Source organism: Microplitis mediator, chromosome 1 (genome assembly GCF_029852145.1).
Source record: "Microplitis mediator isolate UGA2020A chromosome 1, iyMicMedi2.1, whole genome shotgun sequence".
NCBI lineage: Eukaryota > Metazoa > Arthropoda > Insecta > Hymenoptera > Braconidae > Microplitis > Microplitis mediator.
The window spans coordinates 6342424-6366064 of NC_079969.1; the positions used below are offsets into that span (position 1 = coordinate 6342424).

The window sequence follows — 23641 nt, forward strand, 5'->3', positions numbered from 1 at the left end:
TAATAGATTTTTACGTAACTTGGACGCAAAGCGACGATTTACTGACAGTCGCGATGTTGCGATATGACCCTAAGGTTTGTGGTGCGCATTTATAAAAACGAATGTTTGGTTAAGTCCGCAAAAGAATTAACTTTTCTCCCACTACTTGGCTAGGATGAAGTACGAGAATTTGTACCAACGCGCATGCGCAGTAATGACGTAATTGTAGAAAAGAAGTGGGAGAAAAGATCATTCTTTTGCGGACTCAACTATGAAGTTTGCGTGTGAACTGAAGGTGAGTGCGTTAAATTACACGTTTTTGTAAAGAAGCGTTACAAAATTTAGACAAATGTAAAATCGTGAGTGTTTGAATCAACAGTTCGCGTCCAAGTTCCATACAATATTGCTCACCTCAAGCGCGAAGCATTCTTTTCCGACTATTTTACTCACAGAAAAATATTTCTATACTCTTTTAATTACACCAAAACAGGTACAATTGTATACTAGCATATAGAGAATTTATTAAGGAACAATTTGAACCTAACATTAAGTCGATTCGTTATTTAATTAGTTTAAAATAAATTATTTTAATTCAAGAAACCAGTGCTGTCAATTGTTACGTATGAAACTTCGTAAACACGATAACTCTCGATAGACGCAATAAATCCGCCCAACTTTTTTTTTATTATCTTTGTATTTTTTATCACAAAAACCCTATGGAAAATCACTATCTAAATCCTTTTAGTTTAATTGTAATTAATTAAAAACGTAAAACTGATTATTCACGAAAAATTTAGCTGCCATTTTTATTTTTACTGTTGTTATTATTTTTTTCATTTTTTCTCCCCATCAACTACTGGCAGCAGCACTGGCGTAACAGAATAGGTTTTAAAAAAAGAGCGACATCTAAGACAAAAGGCGGGATATTTAAAAAAAATGTTAATAAAAAATCATTAAACTGAAAATAAGAAATAAAAAATCAAATTGATAATTTATAAGTTGAATAAAAATTCATAATAAAAAAAAAAACAAATTAATATTATAAAATAAATGTAATGATCAAAAATAAAATGAGCGATTGAGGTGCGCAATTTTGGATTTTCCAACATTTTTTTTTTTTTGCTATTGCTGAAAGTAAGATTTCTTCACATTACAGTGAAACAAAATCCAGTGATTCACTGTCGTCATCACTGGATGGATTAGCGGCTCGACTTAGAGATTTTGATGATGCCAATTCATTGCCACCTCCATCACCACGATCTAATACACGATTACCCCGTAGTTCACCAAGTAGTCCAGCACCGACTAAAAAAGGCAAACGTCCAGCTTCAGCGTCTCCTATTAGAAGGAGATTACTCTCCAGTCCTTTATTAAATAGAAGGACGAGAAAAAGTCGCGGTGAAAGTTCTGATGATGAAGGAGCTCAAGATGACAGTTCTAGCAGGAGTTATAGGAATTTAGAGACTTTTCAAAAAGCACAACTTCGACAAAAGGTATTTTTTTAGTGATTGCTACTAATTGCAAGGCAAGATAATTTTTGAATTTTCTAAATAATTGATTTGTTGATCAGTTGAAACAAAGAGGTACTGGTACATTAGCTAATAAAGCTGAGGAGCTTGTGATGCACAATAAAGCACCGATGTGGAATGAGTCAAGTCAAGTTTATCAATTAGATTTCGGTGGACGGGTTACGCAAGAAAGCGCTAAGAATTTTCAAATTGAATATCGTGGAAAGCAAGTAAGTTGTTTTATCAAATTTACATGTATATAAATTATCATATTTATATTGTACACTTCGAACGCGAAGCGATAGAGGTTGAGTTTCATTATCGATATGTCAAAGTCACGCGATTCACTCAAATTAAATTGTGTTTATTATTTTTATGCCGCACTAACACGTAATTTTAAGCTGTGTATTACGTAATACTATAAAAAAGTTTTATCGTTAACGTTTTTTTTCAAATTATGTAAGCAAGATATTTAAAGAATGATTCGACGAAATAGTCTAATTTATTTTTCCATATCTCCAAAATCATGTGAAGTTGGTTCCTTTCGAAAATCGCGCCTGTAGTTATTTTCTTTTATAATAAATAATTACTGCTGAAACTCGCGGTTTTGTACCTAAACAAACTTATACTGCAGCCATTTTTTATTGACCGTTTCATTGCCATGTATTCCGTCAAGCAGCAGCGCCAGCGTGGTAATTTTTATGATAAAAAACGCGACTGATATTTTTGTACAATTCGCTAAAGAAATTGGTAATTTTCAAAAATTCGGGAAGTCCTTGATTTTTTAAACTTTTTGATGGATCATTTAAAGTATTTTGTTGTACTGTACTTAGGTCTCATTAATTAGTACTTAAATTTAAGTACTTTAACGTAAACGGAAATATATATAATTTTTTAACCTAAAAATCGATTGTATCTCTGATGAAACTGAATCCCGAAAAATTACGGCAATTACCGTAATTTACGACTCTCGGAAGACTTACGGTATATTACAGTCAATCTCTGGTGGAAATTTTTCGGAATATTTTCTGAAAAACTCAGTTCTAAAATTCTAAAGACTTTTTCAGAGTTTTTTAGAGAGGTCCGAAAAAATTCTACCAGGGATTGCGGCATTTTACGGCAAAACTACGATATTTTTATTATAAATTTGCTGTAAAAGAATGACATTTTACCGTGAAATCGAGGCAAACCTACGGTATTTTACCGTAAAGTGAAGTATTTTACTGTAAAAATAAAGAAGCATACGGCGCCTACGGTAAAAGTATCGCAAATTGCAGTAAATGGTGATATTTTACCATAATTTGCCTGAAGAGCCGTACAATCCCATAAATTACCGTAAAATAATGCAAGTTTGCCGTAGAAGGGCCGTATTTTACTGCAAATTACCGTAATTTACGGTGATTCGGATCCGCCAGGGATATAACAAAATAAATTACCTTTAGGCCGATGATGAAAAGATTATTGTGGTCCTAGTAAGAGAATAGACCTCGGAAACTGTCCCCACTACCGAACATTCATGTACTGCGCATGCGTAAAAAAAGTGGGAGATCATTCAACACGTAAAACATCCAGAGTGGGAGTAAAAACCGAAGACACCCGAAGTCCAATCTCTTGTTGGGATGATAATAACGTTAATTTGCACGGCATTACTTTAAATGATAATTTTATAAGCAGTAACTGTAAATCCTGTTCGTTCATTGCAGTATTTAACTTCATAGAAAATACATATTTCTAAAAATAACCTCTTGCAGCCATTAACTGACCAATAATACAAGTATAATTTTAATTGTCACTATTGGCATCGCGACAAGAGAATGAACTTCGGGTGTCGTCGGTTTTTACTCCCACTCTGGATATTTTATGTACTAGATGTTCTCCAACTTTTCTGTACGCATGCGCAGTTCATGAATGTCCGGTAGTGGGGACAGTTTCCGAGGTCCATTATCTTACTGGGACCACAATATAACTTTTGTTTAGTAGTAGAATAAATAATTTTTATGACCGATTTTATAATTACAGGTAATGCAGTTTGGACGAATAGATGGTAATGCTTATACACTGGACTTTCAATATCCATTTAGCGCTCTACAAGCATTTGCTGTTGCTCTAGCAAATGTAACCCAACGGCTTAAGTAACCAATAATATCTTTTTGAATAATTATAAATTATTATTTATTTATAAACAAAATATTTACTTATTTTCATTAACAATAATATTGTTAATATATTATTATATATTTATTGCAAAGATAAATTATAGTTATTGTTTTTATTCGCAATGTTTAATATATTTTTATCATATATTATACCTATTTACCGTCCAAAAGTATTTATATTCATTTATAATGTTTTATAATTTATTCCTCTCGTTGAAAATTTGATAATTATATATAAGCAAGACTCCATTTATTTTTGGGTGGAAAATATATTCTAATTTAGACATTCAATTTTTTTTCTCTAACTATTTTTATTTTTATGAAAAACATGAAAATTCACTATTTCTATTTCCTATCCAAAATCTTGGGCAAATCTTACACACGACTTTTTAGTAGTGAGTAATTGTCTGTCTCTTTATATGACTACAGTTCTTGCAACAAAAACTTATGAAAGATTTAAACTACAAGTCTTGTGCCAATCATGCGCAAGTACCGAATGATATATTTTACCAAAAGAATTCCTAAAGTGTATTTGAAATTATAATGTCATGGGTATAATTAATGCAAAAGACATGCGCAAGAAATTTTTTGAAGATCCTTACACATTACTTGCAGCAGATCTGCGCAAGACACTCGGTGTAACTATTTCTGTCACTCTACATATACATCGTGACTCCGATAGAGGGGGTAGAGTGACAAATATTTATATCAAGTGTCTTGCGCAAATCTGCTGCAAGTAATGTGTAAGGATCTTTAAAAAATTTCTTACGCAAGTTTTTTACAGAAACTATTAAAGTAATTTTTAAAATGTGTCATACAAAATATATACAGTATGCTTACGTATAATATCATGTGCAAGTCATACATAAATCTTGCAGTAAAATCTTGACTAAATATCTGCTGAGAGATTTAGTTGAACTAAGAAGCAGATACGTTGGGGAGTTTCTTAATCCGTTTGCACGCAGATTTACGCAAAAATCTTTTCGATGATTCATACACATGTCTTGCAGCAGATCTGCGCAAGACACTTGATGTAACTATTTCTGTCATTCTTTCTATGCATATATATGTATACTGTGGCCTCGATAGAGGGGGTAAAGTGACAGAAATAGTTATGTCAAGTGTCTTGTACAAAACTGTTGCAAGATCGTCTTCAAAAAAATTATTGCGCAAGTCAATTAATTTTGCTGTAAGGACTTTGTAATCTGTCTTGCGCAGACTCGTAATGAACACTTTTACTTTAGCTGTTTTGGGAACGAATTAACAACGGAGCGTAACTGAAAAACAAATTTGAATCTCTACCGCTAGAGGTCACGTCTTAAGCTCGTTCCCAATGAAATCGAATTGTAGTTTAAAATTTTTTATTATTAATCTTTCGAAAAAAAAGTAAAAAAATAATACATAAATTTTTTCACCCAAAAATAAGTAGAGCCATACTTAGGATAATTACCAATAATTGTTTTTGTACATTCAATTAATTAATATAATTATAAAAATAATTAAAAAAAAAAATAACGAATCTACTTGTGCTTTGAAAACGTACGCATAAAAAAAAAAATTAATCACTAATCGTCCGAAATGAAAAGAAAATTACAATTAAAAATTATACACATGAGTACTGAAATAAAAATATACGAAATACTTGGAACAAAAAAATATTTGAATAATTCAAATTCAAAAATAAATTGACAAAACAATCTTGACAATATAAATATATTATATGAAATATATAATGGTATGAAAAAATATATTATTTAATAAAAATAAAAAAATAAAAAACAAAGTATATAAATTAATTAATAAAGGAAAAAGATATAAAACGGCGTGAAATTTTGAAAGTCTTTGAATAATAAAATATATAAGTATACATAAAAAAATATTAATTGCAAATAATTTTTTTTTTTTATAATGAAAAATAGATAATAAATTTAATTAACGAAAATTAGATAATTAAATGAAAAAAAGTTGTAATTATTTTTTTTTTATTGTTTTGGTTTATTGTAAATAATAAAAGTGCTATATTACGCCTAAATATATAGTAATTGAAATATTAATATATGACATTGATCATATTATAGAATAAATAATTAATGAATTGAATAAAAAATTAATTGATTAATTGAATTTAATTGGTTTATTAAGAAGTAAAAAAAATGAGTCAGTATTATAGATAATTTAGTTTTACGTAAATTATTAATTTTCATAAATTTGCTGTACCAAAAATTTGTTTACTTGAATAAATAAATAAAAATATATAAAAGTACTGTAAAAATAACGTGAAATTCAAAAATATTTTGCTATCGATTACATGACAAGAAAAGTCGCGTGTAAAAAATTTTTTTTTCTTCACCAGCAGCGAGTCTCGATCTTTTCTAAATTTTCAATTTTTTATCTCGAGCTCAAAACCAGCAGGAAATTTTGAGTCTGGTCCTAACGGCCAACCGATTTCGAAATTTCTTGTACCTGAAGATCGGAACGTTTTTCGCGCAACTCAATTCTGGTCAAAATTTTTCGGACTTTTCTCTGAATAATTCTGAAAAAATCTTTAGACTTTGAAAAAGTCTTTAGAACTTTAGGACTGAATTTTTCAGAGAAAATTCCGAAAAATTTTGACCAGGGAAATGAAAAAAATTGATGTAATTTGACTGCTTAAGTAGTTCTGGAAATTAGAAGTGGCCTTCAATTTTCAGTTGACATACCAGCATCTATATACAGAAAAAAAATATTTCTTGGCACGAAAAACTTTTACTCGACCCAGGAAAATTTTTACTTGTCTCAAGAAAGTCATCCACTAGATTTTTACCTCCCAATTTTTTTTTTGCGGTCCACGACAAAGGTTCTGATCTTCAGCTACATGAAATTTTGTTTTTGTTATAAATTAAATTACCACAAATTAAACTGTAATTACTTTTGAAAAAAATAAATTCGTTGAAAATTTAAAGAAAAATATTTTTCACGTGAGTATTTTATATGTATATATTTTTTGAATTTGGTACAGTAAAAAAAATTTTAAAAAAGCCGATAAATATCTAGACGAATGATAAATTAAAAAATAATAATTTTATTATGAGAAAATGAAACTAAAAATGATAAACAAGGCCTAGCTCAATATATTAATAAATAATTAAAAAACTGCTAACCATAAATGTGTAATATTATTAAATATTAATTAATCATTATTAATAATTAAATTAATATGTAACGCCGTACATATATACATATTGGTTGCATTATATGTCAATGTTATATTTATGCGTATGTTAATTATTTACTTAATTAATTTTTTTTATTTATAGACTAATAACAGCGAAAATTAATAGATATAATTAATGTGAGCTTAATAAATGTATGAGAAAATTACCATCAATGTGCTAAAAATGTTTATTATTAAATATATCTTTGAAAAAAAAAAATTGAAGTAAAAAAAGTAAATGGACAATTATATAATTTTTGAAAATGTCACTGAAATTATAGGTAATTTAAATAATATACATATATATATTATATATATATATGAGTGTTTTATTTTTGGCAAAAATTTTTTTTCTGGCGTAGTTCGAAAAATTTACAATTAATCGAAAAAAAAAATATTCCCGCTGGAAAAACAAAAATTTCAACTCGATAAAAAAAGATTTTATACAATTGTATAAAATTATATATAAATTGGACAGAAAAAATTGTCCGATCCAATTGTATACAATCGTAAATAATTATATCTAATTGTATACAATCATATACATTATGTATACATTTGTATATAATCACATACTGTATTTGTATAGATTATATATAATTATGTACAATTCTATATAATTGTATACAAATATATACATTTGTATATAATTTTATTATACTTTTTTGCATTTTTATATAGAATTGTATACGATTGTATATAATTGTATATAATTCATATATAACTGTATACATTTATATAAAATCTTTTTGATCGGGAAGTCAATTAGATGATCCTGAAGTTGGCAGGCAATTAAAAATTTTTTTAATTTATTTTTTTCAACAAATCAACTGCAAAAAAAAATTAAAAATATCCACCTGTAGAAAATTAAAAAATCTTTAGGTGCAATTTTTTAAAGAATTTTTTTTCTACAATTTATCGTTTTTAAAAAAATCCAAAAATTATTAGACGTCGGCTAACTTCAGTATCATGTCAATTAAAGACAGCGCATCTAAAATTGCGGTTTCTTATTTAAATGACAAGGGAAAATTTTTTTTTCGTAATAATCAAATTTTCCAATGAACGTGAATGTAGCAGACATCAGACAAATTTAAAATTATAAATAAATAGAGTATGTAATTAAAAAAATAATATTTATAAAAAAATGCGCTTAATAATTTTTCAATTTTTTAAACGTGCATTTTTCCAAAATTTTATTTCATTAATTGTTTAGTCTATTTATCAATAATTTTAAATTTTTCTGATGTCTGCTACATTCACACTCATATTTTTCAATGCGCTAAGCCTCTACTTCACTTGGAATTTTTTTTTTCAGCGAGAATATTTATTTTTTTTTGATAAATAATAAATTTTTTCAAAGCAGAAAATAAATTTTGCCCAAAAATAAATTATCTTAACATATATATGTATATATATATGTAATTGAAAAACTTTATGTTTTTAAATTAGAGCGTAAGACAATGAGAATTGTTGTATTTAATTTTTTTTGCCATCAGTGCTAATCGACATATATATACATATATATATGTAAAAATGTTAAGCACGTATTCCAATTTTGTTACAAAAAAATAACAAATTATTGATAATGGATTATACAATATAAATATTTGTAAATAAACGAACGATAATTACAGAACAAAAAAAATTTATTTTCAAATTTACTCACTCTTCCCGCCATTTACATTCTCAGCTCCGAGTACTTGTACATCACCGGTGTCCAACAAAATAAAAGATATAACCACACAAAAAAAATTAAATTTTTACAAGTAATTAATCAGCAATTCACAAGAATAACTTTAAAATAATATTTTTAATAAAACTAGATCATTTAAATATTTATTTGTGTATTCAAATTCCGAGAACCAATATGGTGTGAAACGACGCGAGAACTAAGTCGGCACTGAATTTAATTTATTATTCAGGTCACGTTCACTGACACACATAATTTGATATATTTAAATATTTATGATTAAGCAAAAAATAATTTTAAAAGATTTATATGTTCATAATCAGGCCACACAGTAATTAAACAAATTATTTTACCGAGTTTAGATGACAAAGACAATGAGAGCAGCCATCACGCGGGAGACCGACTGGCTTCTGCGCACGCCCATGTCTATTGTGTCTCTACTGCGCAGGTCGTTCCAACCGTTTCGACAACTGCGCAAGTCTTCTGTGTCAAACTTCAGTTTACTGCCATTGCATTAACTCGGACGTTATCTAAGTCGTGATTAAATAAATAAATTCACTGTTTTTTTGTTAAAATAAATTAAAACTCGTGTTTTTAAATATTCTCTACCATTCAACGAACATTTCGGGACAGTAATTTTATCGGTACTTAGAATAAAAATAACAAGTATAATTAAATCATCCCATCTTTTTTATTGTTCATTCACCAGCGTTCGTCGTCATTCGTTTTATTAATTTGAAATCCATGATACTGAAGTTAGCCAACGACTAATAATTTTTTTCAAAAACGATACATTAAAAAATTGCACCTACAGTTTTTTTGATTTTCTACATGTGCATATTTTTATATTTCTTTTTTTATTAAATTGTTAAAAAAAATCCGAAAATTGTTATGATACTGAAGTCAGCTGACGTCTAATAATTTTTTGATTTTTAAAAAAATGATAAATTATAAAGAAAAAAATATTTAAAAAATTGCACCTGTAGATTTTTTAATTTTTCTACATGTGCATATTTTTAGTTTTTTTTTTCTTCAAATTTAATTGTTCAAAAAAAATCAGGAAATTTTTAATTGTCTGCTAACTTCAGGATCGTGTTAATTTCAGGATCATTAACTTGTTAATTGTCTGCGAACTTCAGAATCATTAAAATCAATATAAATAACTTTTACTAATCATTATTAATATACCAGTTTTTAAAAAATGTTAGTGAGTGTTTGTGTATAAATGCGATTTTTTTTATTGAGTCGTTGGATTGAAAGTGTTTTTTGTTATAACTTTTTATGCCGCCATTGTGAAAAAATTTAAAGATAGAATTTAGTTTTTTTTAATTACAAATTGTGATTCATAAATAATTGAGTGATAAATATCAGTGTTTGTGTGAATATTAATTAGTATATTTTTATATTAATAATTATTAAATTATTCATATTTCGTTTCCGGATTAAAATTTCGCGCCATGTTGGCGCCACCGCGTCGCTAAATTCAACATTCAAATTTTTGCGAAAGTGGGGGGCGAGAGAATCGCAGAATCGATTGCTTCGTATCAACTGGCAGTTCGATAGCGACAGTAAGTATCATCGACAATGACAGTAGTAGTCCAGACCCTTTACGTTTGAATTGAAACACAGTATTGCAGTTATCGTGTAAAATTGTGCAGTGATTGTAAGCTTTATCTTTTATTTATTTAAATTGTGCAAAGTATCTGTGGTGTAGTTAAGTTTTCAGTGCTAGTGTAAAGTGTTAAGTGTTCAGTTCGAGTGTAAAGTGTTGCGAACTGCCGATGCTGATAACTTTCAAGTTCCTGAACAAACTCATCTGGCATCGTCTGGTGGGAAATAGCAGTTAAGTGACGTTTTTTGGATGCAATACACTTGGAGCAATTTAATTTAAATCTCCAAGTGTATTAGGACACCCTTCTGCATATTTTTTCCCCGCCAAGGTTTGTTCAAACATTTGCGTGTTTTTTTTTAAATATTCTAAACATTTTTCTATCATATTCTCCCGCCATTTTATTTTAACGTACGAATTTTAATTTGTCTCCAATTTTAGATAATTTATTTTTCAAATATTTTAATTTACCGCGCAAGTTATAATAATAATTAATAAATGAATCACTTTGAGTGCGCTTTAGCTCTAGCTATCGCTATATGGCAAAGCTAGACTAGACCTAGATCCCGAGCAATATCCGAATGCACTCTAAGAATTGAGAATAAATGGCTTCCATTTTATGAACAAAGAAATCATACGATCCATTTAAAGTTTGATTTTTAAAAAAAATTAATTGATACTTTTTACTAAGATTATGACAGTTTTGTCTCTAAATATTTAAATAAAAGCGGGAGTACCGTCTGAGAATGTCCTTAAAGTGAAAATATTTTTTACAAGCCAGATTTTGAATGATACTGAAGTTAGCCGACGTCCAATAATTTTTGGATTTTTTTTTAAGCCATAAATTATAAAAAGAAAAATATTTGAAAAAATTGCACTTATAGTTTCTTAAATTTTCTACATGAAACTGAAGTTCACCGCCGTCTGATAATTTTTGAATTTTTTTAAAAATGACAGATTATAAAATAAAGTATTTAACAAATTACACTTATGGTTTTTTAAATTTTCTATATGTGTATATTTTTTATTTTTTTCAATCAAATTGTGGGAAAAAATTCAAAAATTGATAATTGTCTGCTAACTTCAGTATCATATTTTCTATATGTGCATATTTTTATTTATTATTTTTTTATTAAGTCGCTGAAAAAAAAAATCGAAAATTTTCAACAGTCTCCTAACCAGGATCATGAGTTTTGGCGGGCTTTTAAAAAAATTCAAATTCGTTTGAATTTAAAAATTACAACACCCGCGCTCTAGAAAATCAATCTACTGTCGGTAATGTCACGTGCTCACTAATTACCGCCAGTACACTTGACCTGTTCTACTAAATCACTCTAACTCCCTCTCCTCAATAATTTCGTAACCAAAACACCAAAAGAAATTTTATTATCAAACTCGTCGCCATGTGCATCCGCACATTACACTGTTTATTTTATAAAATAAATTTAAAATTATTATTTACCATCAATTAGTCAGACATTTGCAAATAAAGTGTTTTTTTTTTTTTTTTTTACTAATCATCCATAAAAAAGTCAACAGTTTGTGTAAAAATGAATTCAGTCTACAAATATTTTCGACTCGCGTGGTGTGAAAATTAAAACCATAAAAAATTGCAATAATTAAAAAATAAATGACTAATTTTCCCAATTATTATAAATAAATTCAAATCATTTAAAAAATTAGTGATGATAATAATTTGTGTTGAAATAAAATTAAAAAAAATAATAACCTTAAAAAATGGATGCTCACGATAATTATGACCCAGAAGTTGAAGCCCGACTTTACGCTGAAATTTACTATTCAAATGACACTTATCCAGATACAAATAATCCAGAGCCGTCATCATCATCAACGTCATCGGTAAGAAATAATTTAAATATTGATGGCAGTAACATTAATACAGGTTTGAATTCCGAGGCAATAAAATCTTATGCTAAAAAGACAGGAATGTTTCCTAAAAGACATCGGGCTTTGATTGATGGCATCAAGCCAACAGGAAGATCTAGATGGGAACCTCCAATGGCTGGCGGGAATTATTACGATGATCTAAGACCAAGTCATCAGTTTCCTGATAGAGATCCAGTGAATCCTACGTTCCATGTTGACGCTCGTGGTTCCAGGTCAATGCCTCCATTTTTTGAACGCGAACCTAGACCGCTGTTGCCATATGATGGTCCTAGATCAGTACCATCATACGATCGTGGTCCTAGATCATTACCGCCGTATGATCATGGCCATAGATCAGTGCCACCATTTGATTACGATCCTAGATCATTGCCTTCATATGATCATGATCCCAGATCACTGCCACCATATGATCATGATCCCAGATCTATGCCGCCATTTGATTACGGCCCTAGATCACTGCCACCATTGGATTATATCCCAAATTCAAATTATCGATTCGATCGTAATTTTTTACCAAATCCTATGCATCAAAATTCAGGATTTAATCAGCAAGATTTTATAAAATTATCAAGTAAAGTTAAAAATTCTAATAGACAATTAGAATTGAAAAATTTAAAATCTAGATCTCGTAAATTACGAAAACGTGATAAGTCTAAAAAAACAAATAAACCGCCTCCATTTAAAGGAATAAATAATAATAATGATCGTACTCTTAGAGGTAATTATAGATCACCTCGTAAAAATCCAAACAGAGCCGCTAGAGATCCAGAGTTCAATAAACACACGGGTGATTCATCAAAAGACAATGATCTGGATGATTCTATTGAAATAATTGACATTCAGGAACCGGTTCCTGATAAACCGACCGCTGAAACTGAGACCAGTTGCAGCGTTGATGCCAGTACTGATAAAACTAATGACCCAGTCATAAATGATAAGAATCCAGAGAAAACTGACAACAACTCAAGTAAAAATGATGACAATTCTGAGGGGAATGACAACACTGCCAATAAAAATGATGATCTGGATAAAGACAATGATCAGAGTACGAGTAATTTTGCTGATGATGCTCAGGATCTGGCAGCGACAGAATCAGAAAATGTGGAAACTGATAAAATTAATGATGATGACAACTCAAAGTATAATGTAAAATGTGCCTCTGCTGACAAAAGTCAACCTGAAAAATCTAAATCATCAGAATCTGAGGAATCATCAGACTCTGAATCTGATGAGTCGATATTTGAAGTACCGGTGCCGCCAAAACCACCGCCTCTATTGATAAGTTTGAATGATTCATCAGAATCTTCGAATGATGACAGCGATGATGATGACAATGACGTTGATGTTGATGCTGATGCTGGTGATGATCATGATGACAAGAATGACAAAGAAGAATCTTTGACTACTGATTTATTCGTTGCGGACTCGAATAATTCAAATTCATCAGGAGAAAATTGTAGTGAGACAAATAATGAAAAACAAAATGACGGTGATAAGACTGTCGAAGATGATGATGATGATGATGATGACAAAGAAGAGGAAGAAGAAGAAGAAAATTGGATTGAAACCAATATAATATTGAACTGTTCTCAGGTACAGAAAAGTGTTTCAACTATGGAAGAATTAAAAAAAATAGGACGGGAGTCATCAGTAAATTTGATAAGCGATGACAGTATGACTGAAAGTGAAGCAATGAACTGGAGAACGATCGAGAAGGAAATAAATACTGAGACTACTGATGAGTTGAACACTTCAATGAGGCTCAATATCAGCGGAGGTGAAACTAATGATGGATCTGATAAAAGGTCTCCCAAGTCTGGGGGTAAAGGCGATAAGAATCAAAGCCCGTCGTCGGGAAGCAGGAAGAGGGCGCGAGAGGCCGGGGGTAAAAATAGAGATGAATTTTTGAAGCCTATCAAGTTGCCCAGAAATGAGAAGACAAGTGAGGTTTCTTTTGAGGAGTACCTGGCTCAGCCGATGCCTAAACAGTTGCTGGCTTTTTACACCGACTATCGAGACAGTGAATTTATGAACGACGTCAGGGATATTCAGAGCCAAATGTCAAGTATGTGGAAATTTAGTTTTTATGTTTTATAATTTTTTTGGAAATTCAAAAGAAATTATTAGCACTTAAGTTAACGTCAAAAATATAAATATCATTATAGATTAATTCATTGCGAATTCATTCATTACGAATCTTAATTTAGGAATTACGGTGAAAATATTGATTGTGTAAAAAAATTTTTCAAATGAAAGTTGTTCAAAATTTAATTTTACAAATAAAACGTCTCTTATAATTTTTTCTTAGGACTAATAAAAAAGGCGTAATTTCAAAATTAAGATTTTCGTAATTAACAAAAATTTGAATCATTCCTTATGAATCTTAATTTTGAAGTTACGATGAAAATATTGGTCATTTAAAAAAATCATAAGAGAGATTTTTTTTATAAAATTAAATTTCCTACAAATTTTGTTTGAAAACTTTTCTGATAAAACCAATATTTTCGCCGTAATATCAAATATTTCAAAATTAAGGCAAAAATCTTGTCCCTGGTGTATTTTAAAAACTTTAAATCATAAAATCCAACTAAATATTTTAATTAATTGTGTACTTGAAATTTGGAACTTTTTTTGCAAAACAAAAATAAAAAGTAATATATCTACTGGATCCAGATTTCAGAAATGTTTCGTATAAGTGCTAGTATGTCAGCCAAAAAGACAGCCCACCCCCGCCCCAATTACCCCCCAGTCACCTTCAAACAGTAAAATTACATGAATTTTTTTCATTTCCATTGCGCGTTTTTCAAAACGTTCCAATCTTCAGGTACATAAATTTCATTGAATTTTCACACAATTATCCTTGAAAATCTATAAAATTTTTGACAATGTATTTATTTATTAATTTATTTTATTTAAGGAAATCCAAATCGCTGGGCGATACTTGATGCCGATATTATGTACCAACGTGGGAGTACGAAGAGACTCAAGTGTTCGTCCTGTCAAAAGTACGGACACAAGCTCGAGCAGTGTCCTGACAAACGTAAAGTCCTGACTTGTCACATGTGCGGTGAAAATGGACACCTTGGGTCACGGTGTCCTCAAAGAATGTGTCTTACTGTAAGTATATTTTCATTATCCATCATATTTAAGTACCCAATTATAAAAATATATTTTATTTATTTTCAGTGCGGAAAAAAATATTCATCATTTCGTAAAACTTGTGAGTACTGTTGTAGATTAAACTGCACTCTGTGCAAAAGTAAAGGTCACCTGAAAACAAACTGTCCGGACCTTTGGCGGCGTTATCACCAAACAACGACACCCGACACCATAAATATACCCGCGGAACCAAACAAAATTTTGAAACCCTCTAGCAAATTAAGCTGCTGCAATTGCACACGTCGCGGTCACGACAGTTCCACTTGTCCTCGTTACCGTTGGTCTCAACATTTTCCATCTCCTTATTCTGTTACGAGTTACACTGAAGGTCCTGGTTACCCTCCAAGACCCAGAACCTCAACATCAGTCACTGAACCTACGGTAGAAAATCGCGCGCCAGAGCCATCAGCTGATTCCGATAATCAATTGGTTATTTCTGAACCACCAGCTACTCAACCATCACCATCATCATCATCATCGACATTTGATAGTAATATAATTTTATATCACTACACAAATATACCAGCTAGCAGAGAATTGGAATCCGCTGATTGGCCGAGCGAAATAATATTACCTCACGAAATACCAAATATAAGTTACGAATTTGTCGATAATTCATCATCACGACGGCCAGGATTTTTGTCAAGACATTTTCCTCGGTCATCGCCATATTTAATTGATCTGATAATAAAACGGATTGACAGTAAAAATGTTGAGATAAAAATAAAAACACCATCAGAAATGTCAACATTTGAATTTAAAAAATTAATAATTCAGTGGCTGTCAAGACGTCCAGTAGATCGGGGTAAAATGTCGACTGCTGATCCTTTGCCAGTTAAAAAAGAAAAAATGTTGAATTTATTTATCGATAAATTGTATGGCTTTGTAACAAATTCATCATTAAAAGGAATAATAGATTACGACCACGAAATTTTGTCAGTAAAACTGCATAAAAGTCCAGGTAAAATAAAATCTGTAAATGGTAAATTGAAAAAAAATCCAGTTAGTGAACGTCGTTGTCTTATTAAATTATTATCGTCATTATATAATTTTTGTTTGATACCAATGTCGGAAAATATAATAAGAGATTTTGAAAAATTATTAAATTTATTATCGACAAAAGGATCTAGTGATGATGAAGTGAACACTTCATTACCGCAGTGGATTTACCTCAACTGTTGTTGGTTCAATTTTGAATTATTTACTGGCCATTTGTCGGCTTATGTCGCTGACGCTAAAAAATGTATCATAGAAAGAGTAAAAGAAGTTAATAAATTAAAACATTTAGAGATTGATTCGATAAAAAAAGAACTTGGATTATCACAAATGGTAACGAGGGATGACAGAAAAAAAAACGGGAAAATAAAAAAAAAAAGTTTACAGAATATTCTTATTTGTAATAAACCTATAACTGCTCGTGGCGTTGATAAAAATAATAAAAAAAGTGGTAAAAATAAAGGCAGTGATGATAAAATGAGTGAAAAAAAATTGAGTAAAAATAAAACAAAGAATCCATCGAAAAAAGTAAATGATGGTAAAAAAATAGACAATTCTCTGATTGTTAATGGGAAAATAAATCACATGGTTTTGCAACGGGAAAAATTGGTAAGTCGTGCACAGGCTGCACTTGACTTGGCTAAGAAACATGGATTGAAGGGATTCTATGACAGGGCTGAAGAAATAATTAAAAAAATACGAGACCGTTGCAACGTAAAACGTAATGCTATTGAACAATTATGGACGGATATTGTTAAGGAGCTGAGGGGAAAAAATATAACTGTTTTGAATTGATTATTTCTGTAGAAATGAGTGACGAGTGTATATTATTTTATTTTTAATTATTTTTGTTGTTAATAAAAATAATTATATATTATTTATTTGTTTTATTTTTTCAGTAGATTTTACATTTCTCTTACAATAATTAAAATAAAAAGTGGAAAAAAAAAATTTTATTTTATAGTCACCTTAATATGTAAAGAAAAAGTTTTCATGAAAATTACATTTAATTTATTCCGTCAAAAACACGAAAATTTTTTGATTTTGTGCCAACAAGAGATTGATAATTTTCGAATTTTATATATTTTATTAAAAAATCAATCATTTTAACAACACAGAATATCAATCAATAGATACATAAGTCAAACAACACAACACGCAATATTTAATTACTCAGGTGAAGGACAGCAAGGGCTAAAAATGCAACATATTACTTCATAAATTCATAAAATAAAAACCAAGAATGGTTTGTTATTTAATTTCACGATCAAAAACTAAATAATTTTGTACGAAAGCAAATTTTTACGCTTTGTAATTAAGTAATATCGGATGGTCTGCAAATCGAATCCTTAGAAAATCGATTCACCGATTCTTTATAAAACTTTGATTCAAAATGTCAGATTAAAACTCAAAACTTTGATTCATTTATGCGAGGTACCTTGTCCTTTCTAACGCGTCTTTGACAAGTATTTTAAATATCCGTCGATTACTCGAATGACACCGAGTAAAATCAATGAATGAACAGTCATAAAAGTCACGCAATATTACAACAAAACGAATAATTAAACCCGTGTTTCAGCAAAAGCAGTTTGTTTATTGATATATCCTAATTTTCGCCGTACTTTACTTCGTTTGATTTCTAACTTTTGTAAACGCTTGTCATATGATTCCGTCATTTTTTTGAACAATATTTCAAAAATGAAAACAGTGACTGTCCACATTAAGCTCAATGTACCGAAAATATAAACTATTCGAAAATCTTCGAACTCTAATTGATCGAATCCACTTTTATATGATTCAAGTCTAGCAGCTAATTTCCTTTTTCTTGTTTTTTCTTTATAACGGTCAAATCGTTCGACGTAATGAATGTGGCCGGTTTCAAAAAGGTTCATTGCTGCTTTATTGATTTTGTTTTTTAAACTCCAACGTTTACGACTCATAAGCACATTGTACGATTTGAATAATAAGTCTTTCGATATGTATAAATCGTCGCTTACTGCAAACTCACGATACTCATAAGCAAATATACAAGCTGCTAAAGAATCTTTTGTGATTGAATCATATGCCCAACTTGCAGACTTTAACGGACTTGACATATTTATCGGACGTGAATCATTAATCAAATCAACAAAGTTTACTGAATGTGTATAATTTATCGAATTTGGATCAATCACCTCATCAGTTGTCTCTGAGAATTGCAATTTTCCTATAATGTACATGTAGCATAGATCATGATCTTTTATATCTGATTCATACAAGTATTCCTTATCAGAATCACTTGACCATATTTGTGTGTCCTTTATATAACCACGGACCCTTTCGTCGAAGAAAACTTTATACTTCTGTAAATGTAAATCATTCAAATTTTCAACCCTACGGTAACTCGGTTTCGCAAGCAACGCCATAAGTTGACCCTCTAATGCCGGATTAAACATCAAGATAAATAAAGATGCAGATAGAAAAGTTATACGCATGAATAAACGTTCTATGCGTGTCGTCATCCCCATATTCAATACCAACAACAAGATATCAAAAAAGGTTGCAACAAAATTGAACTTATTATTGACTAAAAAATTTGGAAAATCCAAAAGTGCGCGACTCATAATGCTCATTTATTATGAAATAATAAAATAATCATGAAAAAATGGCGGGAAGCACGAATAAATTTAAAATATATAAAATTTTCTTTCCTTAAATATCTAGGGACTGCTCAGCTAAACTACTTTTAAGATCGTGTTCCTCGGGAAATTTCCGATGGGAAACTAGTGTCAAATAGCTAATTTTCGAAAAAAATCAGAATCAAAAGACGAAGTGAAACGGCAAGACCTGAATTATTTCTATCTTCCGGGGCATTTTGATTGATTCTGACGAATCTAGGGACTGCTTAGCTAAACAACTTTCATGATCGTGTTCCTCGGGAAATTTCCGATGGGAAACTAGTGTCAAAAATTTGGAAAATCCAAAAGTGCGCGACTCATAATGCTCATTTATTATGAAATAATAAAATAATCATAAAAAAATGGCGGGAAGCACGAATAAATTTAAAATATATAAAATTTTCTTTCCTTAAATATTTTTTTTTTTTTTTTTTTTTTTTTTCAAATTATATTAGTATTTTTTATATAATTATGAAAGAACCTACTCAAAATATCTCGATTAATAACAAAAGCAAAAAAAATATATGTAAATAACAAAAAATCGAACTGAAACAATTCAGGCTTACCAATTAGCAAAAAAAAAAAAAAACAGCTACACTAGAATGGTAATTCGCAAGCGCCCCTGGTGGGATAAATGTACGTATAATGTATAGGTATAGATATATCGGCATCCATGTTAATTTGACATCGATATATATAGATATAGTTATACAGCCTTTTTATTCTTTTATTAATTGTTATTAAACGACACTGAATTACCTAGCCAGTAGCAATAGGGGATCTACAAATCTTTCAAAGAATTAAAAAAAAAAAAATTTGATTCAATTACTGCATTTTTTCGTAAGTTATTGTGTCTACGGGTTTCATACTTGACGGACAGGAAATTTTTTTAGACTATTTTGATGTTTTTTCCTTTTTTATTGAACTAAATAAATTTTTGAAAAGTATGGAACTAATCTCCATTAAATTATCTTCAAAATAGTATGCAACATATCTCAATTCCGTAAACTAACAAGGGTATAATAATTGAAATAGTTGCCGAAGTGAGGCGAATTAAATTGTTCGATCATAAAGCACATCTCAGATGCTTCGCATCATGAGTCGTGCAATAGCTAATTTTCGACAAAAAATCAGAATCAAAAGATGGAGTGAAACGGCAAGACCTGAATTATTTCTATCTTCCGGGGCATTTTGATTGATTCTGACGAATCTAGCGACTGCTCAGCTAAAGTACTTTCAAGATCGTGTTCCTCGGGGAATTTCCGATGGGAAACTAGTGTCAAATAGCTAATTTTCGAAAAAAATCAAAATCAAAAGACGAAGTGAAACGGCAAGACCTGAATTATTTCTATCTTCCGGAGCTTTTTGATTGATTCTGACGAATCTAGCGACTGCTCAGCTAAAGTACTTTCACGATCGTGTTCCTCGGGAAATTTCCGATGGGAAACTAGTGTCAAATAGCTAATTTTCGGAAAAAATCAGAATCAAAAGACGAAGTGAAACGGCAAGACCTGAATTATTTCGATCTTCCGGGGCTTTTTGATTGATTCTGACGAATCTAGCGACTGCTCAGCTAAAGTACTTTCACGATCGTGTTCCTCGGGGAATTTCCGATGGGAAACTAGTGTCAAATAGCTAATTTTCGAAAAAAATCAAAATCAAAAGACGATGTGAAACGGCAAGACCTGAATTATTTCGATCTTCCGGGGCATTTTGATTGATTCTGACGAATCTAGGGACTGCTCAGCTAAACTACTTTCCTGATCGTGTTCCTCGGGAAATTTTGCGATGGGAAATTAGTGTATAATAGCTAATTTTCGAAAAAAATCAGAATCAAAAGACGAAGTGAAACGGCAAGACCTGAATTATTTCTATCTTCCGGGGCATTTTGACTATTTCTGACGAATATAGCGACTGCTCAGCTAAAGTACTTTCACGATCGTGTTCCTCGGGAAATTTCCGATGGGAAACTAGTGTCAAATAGCTAATTTTCGAAAAAAATCAGAATCAAAAGACGAAGTGAAACGGCAAGACCTGAATTATTTCTATCTTCCGGGGCATTTTGACTATTTCTGACGAATATAGCGACTGCTCAGCTAAAGTACTTTCACGATCGTGTTCCTCGGGAAATTTCCGATGGGAAACTAGTGTCAAATAGCTAATTTTCGATAGAAATCAGAATCAAAAGACGAAGTGAAACGGCAAGACCTGAATTATTTCTATCTTCCGGGGCATTTTGATTGATTCTGACGAATCTAGGGACTGCTCAGCTAAACTACTTTTAAGATCGTGTTCCTCGGGAAATTTCCGATGGGAAACTAGTGTCAAATAGCTAATTTTCGAAAAAAATCAGAATCAAAAGACGAAGTGAAACGGCAAGACCTGAATTATTTCTATCTTTCGGGGCTTTTTGATTGATTCTGATGAATCTAGGGACTGCTCAGCTAAACTACTTTTACGATCGTGTTCCTCGGGAAATTTCCGATGGGAAACTAGTGTCAAATAGCTAATTTTCGAAAAAAATCAGAATCAAAAGACGAAGTGAAACGGCAAGACCTGAATTATTTCTATCTTTCGGGGCTTTTTGATTGATTCTGATGAATCTAGGGACTGCTCAGCTAAACTACTTTTACGATCGTGTTCCTCGGGAAATTTCCGATGGGAAACTAGTGTCAAATAGCTAATTTTCGAAAAAAATCAGAATCAAAAGACGAAGTGAAACGGCAAGACCTGAATTATTTCTATCTTCCGGGGCATTTTGATTGATTCTGACGAATCTAGGGACTGCTCAGCTTAACTACTTTTAAGATCGTGTTCCTCGGGAAATTTCCGATGGGAAACTAGTGTCAAATAGCTAATTTTCGAAAAAAATCAGAATCAAAAGACGAAGTGAAACGGCAAGACCTGAATTATTTCTATCTTTCGGGGCTTTTTGATTGATTCTGATGAATCTAGGGACTGCTCAGCTAAACTACTTTTACGATCGTGTTCCTCGGGAAATTTCCGATGGGAAACTAGTGTCAAATAGCTAATTTTCGATAGAAATCAGAATCAAAAGACGAAGTGAAACGGCAAGACCTGAATTATTTCTATCTTCCGGGGCATTTTGATTGATTCTGACGAATCTAGGGACTGCTCAGCTAAACTACTTTTAAGATCGTGTTCCTCGGGAAATTTCCGATGGGAAACTAGTGTCAAATAGCTAATTTTCGATAGAAATCAGAATCAAAAGACGAAGTGAAACGGCAAGACCTGAATTATTTCTATCTTCCGGGGCATTTTGATTGATTCTGACGAATCTAGGGACTTCTCAGCTAAACTACTTTTAAGATCGTGTTCCTCGGGAAATTTCCGATGGGAAACTAGTGTCAAATAGCTAATTTTCGATAGAAATCAGAATCAAAAGACGAAGTGAAACGGCAAGACCTGAATTATTTCTATCTTCCGGGGCATTTTGATTGATTCTGACGAATCTAGGGACTGCTCAGCTAAACTACTTTTAAGATCGTGTTCCTCGGGAAATTTCCGATGGGAAACTAGTGTCAAATAGCTAATTTTCGAAAAAAATCAGAATCAAAAGACGAAGTGAAACGGCAAGACCTGAATTATTTCTATCTTTCGGGGCTTTTTGATTGATTCTGACGAATCTAGGGACTGCTCAGCTAAACTACTTTTGAGATCGTGTTCCTCGGGAAATTTCCGATGGGAAACTAGTGTCAAATAGCTAATTTTCGAAAAAAATCAGAATCAAAAGACGAAGTGAAACGGCAAGACCTGAATTATTTCTATCTTTCGGGGCTTTTTGATTGATTCTGATGAATCTAGGGACTGCTCAGCTAAACTACTTTTACGATCGTGTTCCTCGGGAAATTGCCGATGGGAAACTAGTGTCAAATAGCTAATTTTCGATAGAAATCAGAATCAAAAGACGAAGTGAAACGGCAAGACCTGAATTATTTCTATCTTCCGGGCATTTTGATTGATTCTGACGAATCTAGGGACTGCTCAGCTAAACTACTTTTAAGATCGTGTTCCTCGGGAAATTTCCGATGGGAAACTAGTGTCAAATAGCTAATTTTCGAAAAAAATCAGAATCAAAAGACGAAGTGAAACGGCAAGACCTGAATTATTTCTATCTTCCGGGGCATTTTGATTGATTCTGACGAATCTAGGGACTGCTTAGCTAAACAACTTTCATGATCGTGTTCCTCGGGAAATTTCCGATGGGAAACTAGTGTCAAAAATTTGGAAAATCCAAAAGTGCGCGACTCATAATGCTCATTTATTATGAAATAATAAAATAATCATAAAAAAATGGCGGGAAGCACGAATAAATTTAAAATATATAAAATTTTCTTTCCTTAAATATTTTTTTTTTTTTTTTTTTTTTTTTTCAAATTATATTAGTATTTTTTATATAATTATGAAAGAACCTACTCAAAATATCTCGATTAATAACAAAAGCAAAAAAAATATATGTAAATAACAAAAAATCGAACTGAAACAATTCAGGCTTACCAATTAGCAAAAAAAAAAAAAAACAGCTACACTAGAATGGTAATTCGCAAGCGCCCCTGGTGGGATAAATGTACGTATAATGTATAGGTATAGATATATCGGCATCCATGTTAATTTGACATCGATATATATAGATATAGTTATACAGCCTTTTTATTCTTTTATTAATTGTTATTAAACGACACTGAATTACCTAGCCAGTAGCAATAGGGGATCTACAAATCTTTCAAAGAATTAAAAAAAAAAAAATTTGATTCAATTACTGCAT

General features: G+C 31.0%; 2 protein-coding genes across 4 annotated transcripts in view; both read left to right on the plus strand.

Moving 5' to 3' along the window:
- LOC130670068 (tubby-related protein 4) overlaps window positions 1–5480 on the plus strand; it is a 48084-nt gene extending 42604 nt beyond the window's left edge. The window contains exons 11-13 of one of the 2 annotated variants that reach the window (XM_057473251.1): window positions 1151–1472; window positions 1550–1717; window positions 3507–5480. In XM_057473251.1, coding sequence (XP_057329234.1) covers window positions 1151–1472; window positions 1550–1717; window positions 3507–3623 — 607 coding nt within the window. In that variant the 3' untranslated portion in view covers window positions 3624–5480. Of the gene's footprint in view, window positions 1–1135; window positions 1473–1549; window positions 1718–3506 lie in introns of both variants that reach the window. The other variant, XM_057473246.1, reaches the window with a different exon arrangement.
- A 6127-nt stretch (window positions 5481–11607) lies between these two features.
- Window positions 11608–17108, plus strand: LOC130670760 (uncharacterized). 2 transcript variants are annotated; one of them, XM_057474269.1, is made up of 4 exons: window positions 11608–11995; window positions 12077–14108; window positions 14961–15160; window positions 15230–17108. In XM_057474269.1, the coding sequence occupies exons 1-4, from the start codon at window positions 11873–11875 to the stop codon at window positions 16991–16993; spliced, it is 4119 nt and encodes a 1372-aa protein (XP_057330252.1). In that variant the 5' UTR covers window positions 11608–11872; the 3' UTR covers window positions 16994–17108. The 2 variants fall into 2 exon arrangements, with proteins under 2 accessions (XP_057330252.1, XP_057330242.1); XM_057474259.1 differs by having other exon boundaries at window positions 11608–14108.
- Window positions 17109–23641: the final 6533 nt, after the last annotated feature.

What these genes read in the sequence shown, in the direction of transcription:
- LOC130670760 (XM_057474259.1), top strand. Translation starts at nt 11,873, where the DNA reads ATGGATGCTCACGATAATTATGACCCAGAAGTTGAAGCCCGACTTTAC. An exon ending in TATTCAGAGCCAAATGTCAA is followed by an intron (nt 14,109 to 14,960) that starts GTATGTGGAAAT and finishes ATTTTATTTAAG; the next exon opens with GAAATCCAAATCGCTGGGCG. An exon ending in CTCAAAGAATGTGTCTTACT is followed by an intron (nt 15,161 to 15,229) that starts GTAAGTATATTT and finishes ATTTATTTTCAG; the next exon opens with TGCGGAAAAAAATATTCATC.